General features: G+C 41.2%; 1 protein-coding gene across 3 annotated transcripts in view; it reads left to right on the plus strand.

The window, feature by feature from the left end:
* Nucleotides 1-13,829, plus strand: part of NECTIN3 (nectin cell adhesion molecule 3) — a 118,167-nt gene that overhangs the window by 25,969 nt on the left and 78,369 nt on the right. For all 3 annotated transcript variants that reach the window (XM_050958879.1, XM_050958861.1, XM_050958870.1), the window contains exon 2: nucleotides 10,095-10,433. In XM_050958879.1, the coding sequence (XP_050814836.1) occupies nucleotides 10,095-10,433 (339 nt within the window). The remainder of the gene's footprint in view (nucleotides 1-10,094; nucleotides 10,434-13,829) is intronic.

Below are 13,829 nucleotides of genomic sequence, written 5' to 3' on the forward strand. Positions count from 1 at the left end.
ACTAAATTACTAGCTGGACACTACTTATCACTATAGTCTTTATTCACTTTGACTAGATTTTTAAAAATAGCTATTCTTGAGATTTGATAAATTTTGTTCTGCCTTAGCTAAACAGCAAAAGAGAAACTAAATTTCAGTTTGATATCAAGGCATATTAACACTTAAACAGTTGATTATGAAGACATGCTGACTTTTTTTGTTAAGTTTTAATTATGTGCAAGCAAGTGCTTCATTGTCTACAGTAGAGCACTTCTGTCCTTTACTTCCTAGAGGCTGCTACTGTCAAAAGTTTTTTCTTCATATTTTAATATCAGTAATCTAATTTGTGCCTCTTGCCTGGAGTGTACTTCATTCAGTGTACTTGTAATAAGTCAGGGTCCCCAAAGCTTTGATCCACTTGGAAGTTGTCATCTCTTCCTTATTTCCTCAGGATGAGGAAACTCCTGAAGCTTCCACCACCCTGTTGCTCATAGCTTAACTGGAATGTCTCTGTTATGCTAAAACTTAAGATACCAGTCATGATAGTTGCCTGTATCTTTTAGTGCCGACTTCAGCCTTTGGTGTACTTAAATTACTAGATGTTCAAAACTGCTGGCTCATTTGTGAGGAAATGTCGTCTAATGCATTTGAAGCATGACGATCTTGCAAAGGCAATGCTCTTGCAGTGTGCCTGTAGACGAGCGGACTCATCCCTGTGGCACCTCCTGCTGGTGACGTCTGGGAATTAGCTCAATTCCAGCTCCAGAGTGCCCTCTGCAGGCTGGTGATCCACCTGTCCTCGGGACCCGGTGCCCTTTTACCTGGGGTGCTGCCTCTGGCAGTAACCCCTCAGTCTTAAGGTCTCCCCTTCACAAGGAACCCACACCCACGATTCCCACCTTGCCTCAGTGTACGGCTACTGCCAGTCATCATCTAGGTCCCACACCCAGAGGCAGACTGCAGTATCAGCCTACTCATCACTGGCAAGGTTGGGTTTGGACCTGCTGCCTTGGCCTACCCCTGGGCTGCCCTCTGCAACCCCCAGTACCTGTTAGCCCAATGCTAGACCACAGCCTGGGGTTTTCCAGGCTGGAGCTCCCCAGCTCCTCAACCTTTCCCCAGCCCTGCTTCACTCAGGTACCCTGTGTCCAGCTCCCTGCAGCCAGGCCCATCTCCCTCTAGAGCTAGAGAAAGACTGTTCGTTTGCTCCTGGCTTCCCTGGCCTTTTTATAAGTCCCTGTTGCTCAGTTTGAGGCATGGCCCCAGCTGCAGCCACTTCCCCCAATCAGCCAGGGTTTTACCTTGCCCTCTGCAGGGCTTTTCCAACCCCTTCCAGGCTGGAGCGGGTGGTCACCCTGATACAGTGCCTCAAAGGACAAAGGTTATGCTGGGAATTACTTGGATGTCAGTCTAGAACTCAAAACACTTAACAGCACCTTGAACTTGTAGTTCGAGAAAGTATGATGCAACACTTACCCAAAAAATCTTGAATTCTTTCTATTTAATGTTTCTTAAAATTTAGCTGCTTTACTACAGTAGTTAATGTGACCTTAACTCCAAGTATCTAGATAGTTTTTCTGTGTCTATCTCCAGTACACATCAAGGCTCCTTTAGAGATGGATCTAGGGAATACATGCTTCTGTAGAAGCACTTGGTTTTGTCTGTCATACAAATGAATTTCTTATCTACTGAGAGAAACCAACAGAGATATCAAATATTGTACTGCCAGTAGACATGATAAATAATCTTAGACACCAGTACCTAATAAAAGGCTTGATTATATTTCCAGTCAAATGATGCAGTGTAAAGAACTTGGACAAACCTGCTAACTGCATACAGTGAAGTATCTTCAATGGTGAGAAGGTTACATGCTATAGAAATACTGCTTAATCAGGGCTTGGGCTAAATTGCCTGTCTCTTGAACTCCCATTGAAACAGTTCAGAAACCAGTGCCTCATATAGCTGATACTTTACTTTTGACATGAGTCCTAACCACTTTGAATGGAAGCATCAATACTACCAAAACAATTTCACACAGCACACCTGAGGGCTTGTCTACGTAGTGTGGCAATGGGCACCTGATGAGGGATGTGACTATGAATGTGCATCAACGTATTGCACGCTAACTGATCCATGTGGACCCTGCTCGTGCACACTGAGAGCTCCCTAGTGCGTTAACTAGGACTGAAACATACTACATTAATGCACACTAGGGAACTTCTAGTGTTTATTACTGGAGTCCACACAGGCCAATTGGTGCACATTAGATTTTGTATTTCTCAGATGTGCATTACAGCACCATGTAGACAAGTCCCTTGGTATCTGTTTCAGTTTGAGGGAGTATGACTGAACAGTAATAAACTTTTAATGTTAATAAGTGAGCGCTTTTTGAAGCCCAATATTAATTTCTTATTCCTCCTGCAGGATTATCTGACCTTTTTTGAAACACTAAAAGTTAGTGATTCAGAAGTGTCATGTATATAAAAGGATATTGATGTTCTAGATTGTTGTATCCTAGCTTGGTTGGTTTGTTATACCACCTAGGTTTTTTTTTTTTTTTCTGTAACAGAATGTCAATGTTTTCAAACACCTTAATCTCTGCAGGAAAATCTGTTGAAAGTGGCTATTTAATGTTAATAGCACTGTTCTAGACGTTGCAGTATAAGGTTGAAAGAGCCACTATAAAATCTGAGAAGTGAACATTACACTTAACGGATAGAGAAAAAAACCTCCATTGTCTTTCAACGCAAATGAGGGTGAAGTAACTTTAAAACTTCTGCTCTGTTCTCTCTACTGGAGTATTTTTGTTTGTCTGCTTGAAAAGAATTTATATTGAAGCATTGCAGTGCAGCTTGGGTATTGGAAGAAAAAAAACACTTGGGAAATTGCTGGGCTTTTTAGTCACCTGGAAAGAGCTACTTTCTTCCTTGTAGGTAATAATTGTTACTGTCTCAAGCATACTGTAAATGCAATATTCCCAAACCAAAATTTGAGCTTGACACTTGAACCTTTCAAAGCTACCCTTTCTTTAATAAAGAAAGAAAACCTTAATTTACTTAGGTGCTTAAAAGCTAACGTTAAGACAAAATATTGCATTATGGAGGCATCTGTTGCAATTCAAAAGTTAAAGTTGAGTTGACTTCAGTACTGAAGCTGGAAGTAACAGCTCTAGGTACTGAGTACAACATTTCATACCCCAAAATTATGTCTATCTGTATAGATAAGGTATAGAATTTTCTGAGGCTTTACAAATAGCAAAGTTTCACTTTTAAAGTGGATCCTATACAGCATGCTGTAAATCCTAAATAATTCTCCTAAGGGCATTACAGACATAGCATACTTAGGATGAAATTACAGCTCAAAGTGTCATATTGGCTTCACTTGAAGATTTTTAAGGATTAGTAGTCTTGTTCTTCATGTCTGAAAGTTTTTATCCTTCAATGTGGACTGACAAATAATACTCTGCAGTGAGCTCTGTCAAAATGGCTGCCATCATATTCTTAAATACAGGATGCCCTTCAGGGCAGGGATTGTCTGACCCACTTCAGTGCACTCTCCACACAGTGGCCCCAACACTGATAGAGGTATTGGAGCACTGTCATAAAACATTAAAAGTAAGTTAATGAAAACTAAAGGTACTTGCTATCACTACAGGGAAGAAAAGAGTCAGTTAAAAATGCCTTATCTGCTTCTTTTTATATTCAACCTATGGAAGCTAAACCATAACTGTGTATTTCCTGAGTTTGTGTAAACTGGTTTTGATCTAATTAGAACATTACTTTATCTGTAGAGTTACTGATGGGGTGTTCACAATCCTAACTCAACTTCAGTGTAGCTTGTTGTCTGAAGATGTAAAAGTAGCCTGACTTTAGAGGTTTTAAGCACTGCTTTTACCAAAGTTGAGAGGCTCACATTTTGAAATCCTGCACAGCACGGCTGTCAAACATCTTGTATAAAGGATAAAAATAATCTTCCCGTAATGGAAACAGAGTACAAATATATGGCTACAGTCCCCTCAGTTCCCAGTGAAAGTTGTCTTGATGTCAGTGGGAGGCTTTCACATTTCTGTTTCTGGTAGAAAACAGTGCCTTGATGTATAGTAAGTCTTAAGCTCTCATCACCTACCTTTGGCATTCAGCAAAACTTGCTGGGGAAAATATACTACTATTCAGGACAACTGGTATTTTTTCTTGGCTGTTTCCCCATTATTTGTGTTTTGTCTTGCAACAACTCTCAGTTCTTACCCTTTTTTATCCATTCTGTTGGCAAAAATGAGCCATTAAACAATTTGGACACAAATCTAGTGTTTGGTCATAAGAGTTGCCACTCAAACTCAGTAAGATGAATAAGAGCAACAATAGTTTATTGCTCTGAGTCCAAGTTTTGTGCCTGTCATGGTATAATTCCCAAATCTGAACCTTAGAGTCCAAATATATGGGTACCAGCATGAATTTCTCTAAGCTTAATTATCTGTTAAGCTGCCACCACCCAAAAATATATAGTGTTTTGGGGCACTCTGGTCCCCCCAAAAACCTTCCCTGAGGACCCCAAGACCCAAATTCCTTGAGTCTCACAACAAAGGGGAGTAAACCATTTCCCTCCCCCCCCCCTTTTCTTCCTCCCAGCTCTTTCCCGCCCTGGGTACACTAGGAGATCACCCTGATTCAAACTCCTTGAATTACCACACAGAGAGGAATGTTACCTGCCCCACTCCTCTTTTCCCCTCACCCAGAGGGAGTACAGATTCAAACTCCGTGAATCTAAAACAAAGAGGAAATTCACCTTTCCCTTCTCCCACTGCTCTCTCTCCCTTCTCCTCCCCCCCTCCAGGTGTTCCCTCCCTGGGCTCCTGGAGAGAGATACAGATTCAAGCTCTGTGAATCTAAAACAAAGGGATTCCACCCATCTCCCTCCCTGTTAAGTACAGACTCAATTCCCTTGAGCCTCAACAAGGGGAAAAAATCAGACAGGTCTTAAAAGCAAAACTTTTAATAAAAGAAAAAAAGAATAAAGAAAATCACTATAACTTCAAGATGGAATATTGCAGGGTCTGTCTGCTCTTAGAAGCTAGAGAAAAAAGCCTCCTTCAGCAGAAATACAATTTAAAATACTTCCAGCCAAATACACATTAGACCTCTACCAGCCAGATATACATTTGCAAATAAAGTAAACCAATTAAAAAGACTAAACTGCCTTTCTACTTGCACTTACTACTTGAATAGAAATTTAGAGCCTGTAGTACGTCCAGTCACTCTCAGATCCCAGAGAGAACAAAGCCAAAGCCAAACCCAAAAAACACAAACAAAGGCTTCCCTCCACCGAGATTTGAAAGTATCTTGTCTCCTGATTGGTCCCCTGGTCAGGTGTTTGGTTCCCTGTTTTGTTAACCCTTTACAGGTAAAAGAGATATTAACCCTTAACTATCTGTTTATGACAGTGCCATCTACAGATTTCTTAAGACACCACTGCATCTGTGCTAATAGCCTTCCAAATGTGATGTCTATCTTCAGTACAGGAAAAGCTAGCAATTTATCACCAACATGGGCAGCAGCCAAGCTCTCAAACTGTGTATAGTTGGCCATGATCCTCAGTCAAGCCAGGTGCTTTTTAAAAAAAAGAAAAAAAAAAGACCCCTCTTCCCCCCGGCAACCCTAGCTTCTGTAGGGCTTGTGAAACTAGCCAGGCAATCATAGCTTAGAGTTCGGTGTCTCACTCTAGTGAATGCATAATGGATGAAACTCAAACTATCGTGTTAAAGCTACAGTGAAAGGTCTGTGCACAAAAATATCAAATGCTGGGTTTGCTAGTAGAAAAACAACAAGGCAGAAAAAACCAGTTCTTAGTACAGATGTAGTACTGTATTTAACTGCACCGTTACACATAAACGAGAACGCATACTGAAACAAAACACTTGACTAGGAGATTGTACAGGTGTATACAGGCATGATAATTCTCTAATTGAATAGGCATCAGTGCAGCTTTCTGTTGGAAATAAAGTATTTAGACTACACCGTGAGATTGACTTGGTAACATGAAATTAACATATATTGATAATTTTACGTACTCCCTTGTGAAATAGATCCTGGTAACCCAGGAAAAAATAGGAGTACGTCTTTATGCAATCTCCTGTGTCTTTTCTGAATAAAGTGATTAGCATATTTTTAACACCTAGCAGTACCCTTAAGAGCCTAGATTTATTTAGAGTGCTTGCTTATTTTGAAACTTGGTCACTGCAGCAGATACAGAAATTGAAAGTTGATGCTGCTTGTGCACTGGATCTGAAATCTGACTTGAAGACTTCAATTTTTGTCCTTGGTTTGAATTGATAACTATAATACATCTGTGCTCTGCAGTGACTTATAGTAACTGATTGCTTTAAATAGTTGAAGCTCAGATATTGAGAATCCACTGCAGAGTGTATATAAGCACCTGAAAACGGGGAAAAAATAAACTCCTGATACTTCCAATGCACTTTAAATTAGTTTTAATGTTCTAGGTCTTTTTTTGATGGCTTCAGAGTGCCAACTCTTGCTGGCAGTCACTCTGACACATCCATTTCTGTCCCTGCTTCCCACTGCCCTTCAGTGAGAGCCTACCCTGGGGAAGTGGGGCCGGGATCTCACTGGCTACTGGTGGAGTCCAAGGCTATCTGTGACTGGGTGGGCTGGAGCCAGGGAGCTGCCCGGGAGAGAGTCCCAGTGACTGATCACTGCAGTCGCTTCCACTGACGAGACCCGCTTCCAGGGACATAGGCCTGATCTACATTACGCGTTTAAACCGATTTAACGCTGTACCCGTCCACACTACGAGGCCCTTTATATCGATATAAAGGGCTCATTAAATCGGTTTCTGTACTCCTCCCCGACGAGAGGAGTAGTGCTAAAATCAGTATTACCATATCGGATTAGGGTTAGTGTGGCCGCAAATCGACGGTATTGGCCTCCGGGCAGTATCCCACAGTGCACCACTGTGACCGCTCTGGACAGCAATCTGAACTCTGATGCAGTGGCCAGGTAAACAGGAAAAGCCACGCGAAATTTTGGTTTTCATTTCCTGTTTGCCTAGCATGGAGCTCTGATCTGCACGGGTGGCAATGCAGTCCCAAATCCAAAAAGAGCTCCAGCATGGACCGTACAGGAGATACTGGATCTGATCGCTGTATGGGGAAACAAATCTGTTCTATCAAAGCTCCGTTACAGAAGACGAAATGCCAAAGTGTTTGGAAAAAAAAATCTACAGGCTACACAGTGCTGCGTGACAAGCGTAATGGGAAGCCAGAGACTCAAATGGACGCTCATGGAGGGAGGGAGGGAGGGGGTACTGAGGACTCCAGCTATCCCACAGTCCCCAGCAGTCTCCGAAAAGTATTTGCGTTCTTGGCTGAGCTCCCAGTGCCTGTAGGTTCAAACACGTTGTCCGGAGTGGTTCAGGGAATAGATCGTCAATTTACTCCCCCCCCACCACGTGAAAGAAAAGGGAAAGAAATCATTTCTTGACTTCTTTCAATGTCACCCTATGTCTACTGAATGCTGCTGGTAGACGTGATGCTGCAGCAGTGAAGAGCAGTATCCACTCCTCTCCCCTGCCCGGTGGCAGCCGGTGCAGTAGGACTGGTAGCCGTCCTTGTTATCAACCCGTGAGTGCTCCTGGCTGGCTTCAGGTGCGGCTGGCCGGGGGCGCCTGGGTGAAAATAGGAATGATTCTCGGTCATTCCCAGTAGATGGTACAGAACGGCTGGTAACTGTCCTCATCATAGCAACTGGGGGCTGAGCTCCATCAGCCCCCCCCTTTCCTGTATAAGGAAAAGATTCTGTCCTGCCTGGACTATCATAGCACCGGGAGGCTGCCTCCCCCTCATTTTATCTCACTAACAAGTCACTGTTTCTTATTCCTGCATTCTTTATAACTTCATGACACAAATGGGGGGGACACTGCCACGGTAGCCCAGGAAGGTTGGGAGAGGAGGGAAGCAACGGGTGGGGTTGTTGCAGGGGCGCCCCCTGTGAATGGCGTGTCGCTCATCATTTCAGTGGGATCTGACACAGAGCGGCTGTGCTCTCTGATACACTGGTTTTCTAGTACACTTACCCCATATTCTAGGCACGACTGACTCTATTTTTAGAAACCATAAAGGAGGGATTGACTCGGGGAGTCATTCCCAGTTTTGCCTTTGCGCCCCCGGCCGATCTCAGCCAGGGGCACCCGTGATAGCAACAGACAGTACAGAAGGACAGATAACCGTCATCTCATTGCCAGTTTACCCCGGCAGCAGAAGGTACAGAACGACTGATAACCGTCTCTGCTGTCATGCAAAAGCAAATGAATGCTGCTGTGTAGCGCTGGAGTATCGCCTCTGTCCGCAGCATCCAGTACACATACGGTGACTGTAAAAAAAAAAAAAAAAAAAAAAAAAAAAAAAAAAAAAGCCCACACTGAATGGGCTCCATAGTTGCTGTGCTATGGCATCTGCCAAGGCAATCCAGGGAAAAAGGGCTCGAAATGATTGTCTGCCATTGCTTTCCCGGAGGAAGGAATGACTGACGACATTTACCCAGAACCACCCGCGACAATGATTTTTGCCCCATCAGCCACTGGGCTCTCAACCCAGAATTCTAAGGGGCGGGGGAGACTGTGGGAACTATGGGATAGCTATGGAATAGCTACCCACAGTGCAACGCTCCGGAAATCGACGCTAGCCTCGGACCATGGACGCACACCGCTGAATTAATGTGCTTAGTGTGGCCACGTGCGCTCGACTTCATACAATCTGTTTTTATAAAACTGGTTTATGTAAAATCGGAATAATCTTGTAGTGTAGACATACCCATGCACAGTGGCCCCACGTGTCTCCAGAAGAGCTGCCTGGAGAGGGGGCTTCATGGTGAAGGGCACTGATCCCTTCTGGCAGCACCAGCGTGAATACCATGGTGGCACATTGCACTGTGCTTGGTAACAGCTATTCAGGAGAAACAGCTGGGTGCTGCAGGGAGGGGCCATTGCTTTGCCTCCCCCAATTCTCTGCCTGTGCTATGTAAGCTGTTGTGGCTGCAAAAAAAAAAAAAATCCACTGGTGGCCACATTTGAGAAATGCTGTTCTATGTACAGCGACACACAAATTAGCTACGGCCTTGAGGATGAGCTCTGTTAATTTCTAAAACTATTTATCTTGGTCTTGAACACTTTATCAAGTTGTAAGTATTGTAGAACTTTTAATACAAAGCTGTGAGGTGTCTGGCCCACTCGAAGCTAATTTGTAAAACAGTGGAATGGGACTAGGTGCTGATGGACGGTGGAGTGAAAGTTAGTGTAGGTGAGTATTAAGCAGAAGAAAACGGATGGGGAGTGAAAGCAGGACAGACTGTAGCTGAGATAAGATTAACAGTTCTGACTGCCTATTGTCTGTTAGGAGCTTCCCTGAACACTAAGACAAGATAGAATTTGGAGAAAAGAGTCTTGTGGTGGATGACAAAAATTCAGTGTCTGACTTGGCCACAGACTTATCATATGTCATTGCACGTTTCACTTGCACTCTTTTAATCAGTAAATGTCGGTTTCACCATGGAAACAGAGACTGACAAATATCCCTGTTGATTATCACGATTTATAGATAGGTAAAGAAATAAAAATGCTGCTTAAGAACTTTTATTAGAGTTTGATTTAAGGATATTTACTTTGTTAAAGTCACATGTTAAAATAATGTATTTTTAATGGTTACAAAGCTTCAACTATTTGAATTTCAACATCTTACTCGTTATATAATTGTCCTGACGCGGCCATAATTTCATGCAAATATGAACATTAAAATTGATCTTTCAACTTTTTAAAAAATAAACATCATTCTTCAGTTACAATAACAAAAATCAATTTCTGCCAAATCTAATTATTAGTGTTTTGGTAATGAAGTACACTGCTCTAGCATGGGAACCCAGGAGCTGGTTTTTCTCTTCTGTGCATCAGTCCCTAAAACCTGCCTCCAGGGAAGTATAATGCAATAGAGTAATAAATTAGGGTTTTAAATGAAATGGAAAAATTACAGCTAAAGGTAATTACGTGCCTTTGGATTTGATACTAAAGTTTGATGAAACTCAACTAACATAACGTTTCTTTGTTTTTAGGTGCCTTTGCTGGACCAGTTGTTGATCCACATGTAACAGCAGTTTGGGGGAAGAATGTCACACTGAAATGCATAATTGAAATAAATGAAACAATAACACAAATCTCATGGGAGAAGGTACATGGTAAAAGTACACAGACCATTGCTGTTCATCATCCTGAATATGGGTTTTCTGTTCAAGGAGAATACCAAGGAAGAGTGTCATTTAAGAACTACTCACTTACTGATGCAACTATCATCCTAAACAATATAAGCTTCTCTGATTCAGGAGAATATGTATGCAAAGCAGTTACATTCCCACTAGGAAATGCTCAGTCATCAACAACCGTAACTGTATTGGGTATGTTAGCTTCTTAATATTTGATTTTTTTACCCCAAAAAACCCCCACAAAAAGCAAAACAAACTTCATAGGACTTGGCTACGTGGAGACTTCATGTGTGGCAAGCTGGGGTCTGAATCTACAGCAGGCTGTCTTGCCACATACTGACTGTTTACCTTCCTACTGTGCACTGAAAGTTCAGTAGCGGGATTTGAAACATTTCTCAAATCCATTTGTTAGTGGGCTCCAGGTTTGTAAGTAAGTGATCAAATTTCGTAATGCTGTGACTTACAAAATATAAACTTATTCTTCCAACTCAAGTTTACTTCAACAATCCTCTTGGCTGACTTAGTCACATCCACGAGTCATTCTTAGTGATTTGGGGAGGACTTGTATATTTGAAATCACAAAAGCAAAGCACTCTGTCAAATAATCCAAAAGATGAGAATAATGTGTGCATTAAAAAAGAAAAGGTAGGTAATACAGTTAGGCCTTAGGTGCAAGAAGGAGAAAATAAACATTGAGTGACGGAATTAATATACTAGTCAGTGCTTGCTGAGTGAAGAGATTCTCTGGTGGGTTACAATAGGCTGAGATGAAATTGCGGCTACTCCAAATGTTTGACAAATATGTGCTAAAATAGTGCAGTTAATTAAAAGCAAATTTTAACGTTCTAGCATACTTAAAATAAACTGCGCATGAATGGGAGAAATTTCAAGCATTTTTATTTATAAACTTTCTTCTCAAATTTTAGAAACAATTCAACTAAAGGCAAAAAACAACAAAGTTTTTGTCCTGAAATTTTGAATAGATAATATAGCTATTGAGTGGAAAAATCAATATGTAATTTAAAGGAGCTCTGTTAAGGATTTCTCAAGTGTATTGATCTGATATGCTAAATGACTATAGGAAGGCTTTTGATGGTGAAATAAGTAAATTGCTGTGTACTAGTTTAAAAAGAAATGTAATGGCTCATTAAAGGATTAGGGAGGGCACTCCAGCAAATATGAAGTAGTAATTTTTCCCCCCCCCAAATTGTGTATTTAAAATGCTTGAAGTAAAAACTTAACTGGGGCCTTGTCTTACTAATCCACATTGTTTTCTTATTTGTTCGATTTTAATGCCTTGAACAATGGTTAAAATGAGTTTAGTTTAGTTTACTTTTAAATTAGTAATTTTAACTAAAATTCCGACTGGAGATTCATACATGGAAGAAAAGGTGTAGACAAACCCTCACCAATGTGAGGTAAAATTATGCATTGTTTCCATTCTGTGAGTAACTTTGCTCTTACCTATAACAACTGTTCTGTAAAAAAGGCCAGCTGTACTTAAGCAAAATAAAAATATTTGATGAAACCTCTATTAGTATGATTGAGAAATTACTGAAAATAGCTGAATAATATATCTTAAACATTTTAAGCAATAATGTTAGTTTTAATACACAGGGACATGTTTGGTGTGACAATGACTGTAACGTAGCTCTAGAATTAATTTTTTGTTAGTATTTGTCTCCCAGTTACTCTACTAGCACAGTAAGTCATAGAACTGGTTCTGTGAAATATAGACTATTGTTTTCTTTGTGTGATGCTATTTTCTACAGCTTGCATTTGAAACAACCTGTTTCTAGTTTCTCAGGTTTTTTCCTTCAGTAAAGAATTAATTTAAAAGGCTGAATGAGTAAAGTGTTCCATCTTAAGTAAGGCACAAAAGAATTGCTTGTCAACTGCAGACCCCTGTTGGGGAGGGGAGGAATGAGGCACCTTGAAAATAGTTGGATATGAAGCAGTTTGTTGTTAGGTCAATCAGGAAGGCCTCTGCCCTTCAGACTGTCATTGTAAGGACAGACAAGACCGTGATTGTGACTTAGGGGTGGTGCATTGTGTAATACCCACGAGACAGATGTTGTTGTTGTTGTGGGTAGAAAGTCTCCAGGACTATAGTAACGTGAGAACAATACACGTTTTGAGTTTAGACCTGACACAAGTCATGCTATATTTTGACTTTAACCTGTAACTGATGGGCAGGTACTTGGGAACCTTTGACTTAACCAGTAAAGTGAGATGCCCTTAAATATTGGTGGAGTTCAAGTATGACCATGTGTTGTGAGACAAAAAGCTCTTCTCCAAAGTCCTGTCTTAAATCAGGAATCCTACTTCAGTTTCCAGATAGGCTGTGATCAGCACTTGACTCTCTCAAGTGCTAATTTTTTAGCTGCTGCTCTTAACCTGAGAAAGTGTTAAAATGAGTTATCAATAGGTGCCATCCATTCATCAGGAATGCAGTGTCTGATCAAGTCTTGATGTATTACTGAGATCTGTTCCTTCCTCCCCATGTCTGTGTGGACTGCAGAATAGTCTATTACTGTCTAAGCTTTAATTTATAGTGCCTTGTTGCTGCTATTTGTTAGGTGAGTTAGTTACATTGCACTGTAAGCCCCTCAGCCCTTCTCTCAAGAATTTAGCATTTAAGTCTCTCCCATGCTTCCTTTTCTTCCTCGGGTTTCCTGTAGGCTTCATCTTGAGCAGGATGGTTGCTACCTTCAGTCTTGATACTTTTCTTGAGGAAGTGTGTTTTGCCTACTTGAAATGTTAGTTGCCGCACTTGAACTAAATTTTACCAAATCGTAGAGTTTTGACTTGAGCTTTTTAGTCCTGTTAAAAAAAAAAAAAAGATGTCACAAATCTAGTAGTATTCAATGGATCAGAAAGCTTAAAAGCTGTTAAAACTGTAAGAAATTTTAGAAAATAAGTGATAAATATAGAAGGAATGGTTTTCTCCTGTAAAAAAAGATATATATGGCCTCTGTTTGATCTCAATGAACAATAAATTCCATATACATTTTGTATATATTTACTGCTTTGAGCAATTCTGTTCATGGTTGTGTTGTCTGGTAGCTTTCACCTCTTAAATTTCTGCGATGGAACGTATTGCTGTTAAGATGCAAGCATGAGGAAGATGTATTATCAAAGGTGCTCACTTTTTCTGGCAATGTGCTGTTCAGACCCAGAGAGCAACAGTTCTTCAAGTGATGATCCCTATGAGTATTCCACATGTGGGTGCACATGCGTAAATAACTTTGTCATTTTCATAGTGTAGTTTAGTATAGTAAATATCTCCCTGGTCAAGGGACACAATCCTTTGTCACCTGGGGACGATGCCAAGGATCCCAGGCTTCAAGAACGTTCTCTTTCAAGTTCATTCATTTTCCATTAGCGAGGAGTATTAATGGTGCCTCTACTGTCTGGGTGAGGCACATATTTTGGTGAAGGGTGGCATCTGTAAGGCCTTCCAACCCAGAACTAGAGTAACCTGTGAGCCCCATCTCTGCAGGTTCCTTATAGAAGAGGTAATGACGCCCCTGGTGCACTTGGATCTTGGCCAAGGAGACTGCCCTGTACAGTGGCCTCTGCTGATAT

Source organism: Gopherus flavomarginatus, chromosome 1 (assembly GCF_025201925.1).
Source record: "Gopherus flavomarginatus isolate rGopFla2 chromosome 1, rGopFla2.mat.asm, whole genome shotgun sequence".
NCBI lineage: Eukaryota > Metazoa > Chordata > Testudines > Testudinidae > Gopherus > Gopherus flavomarginatus.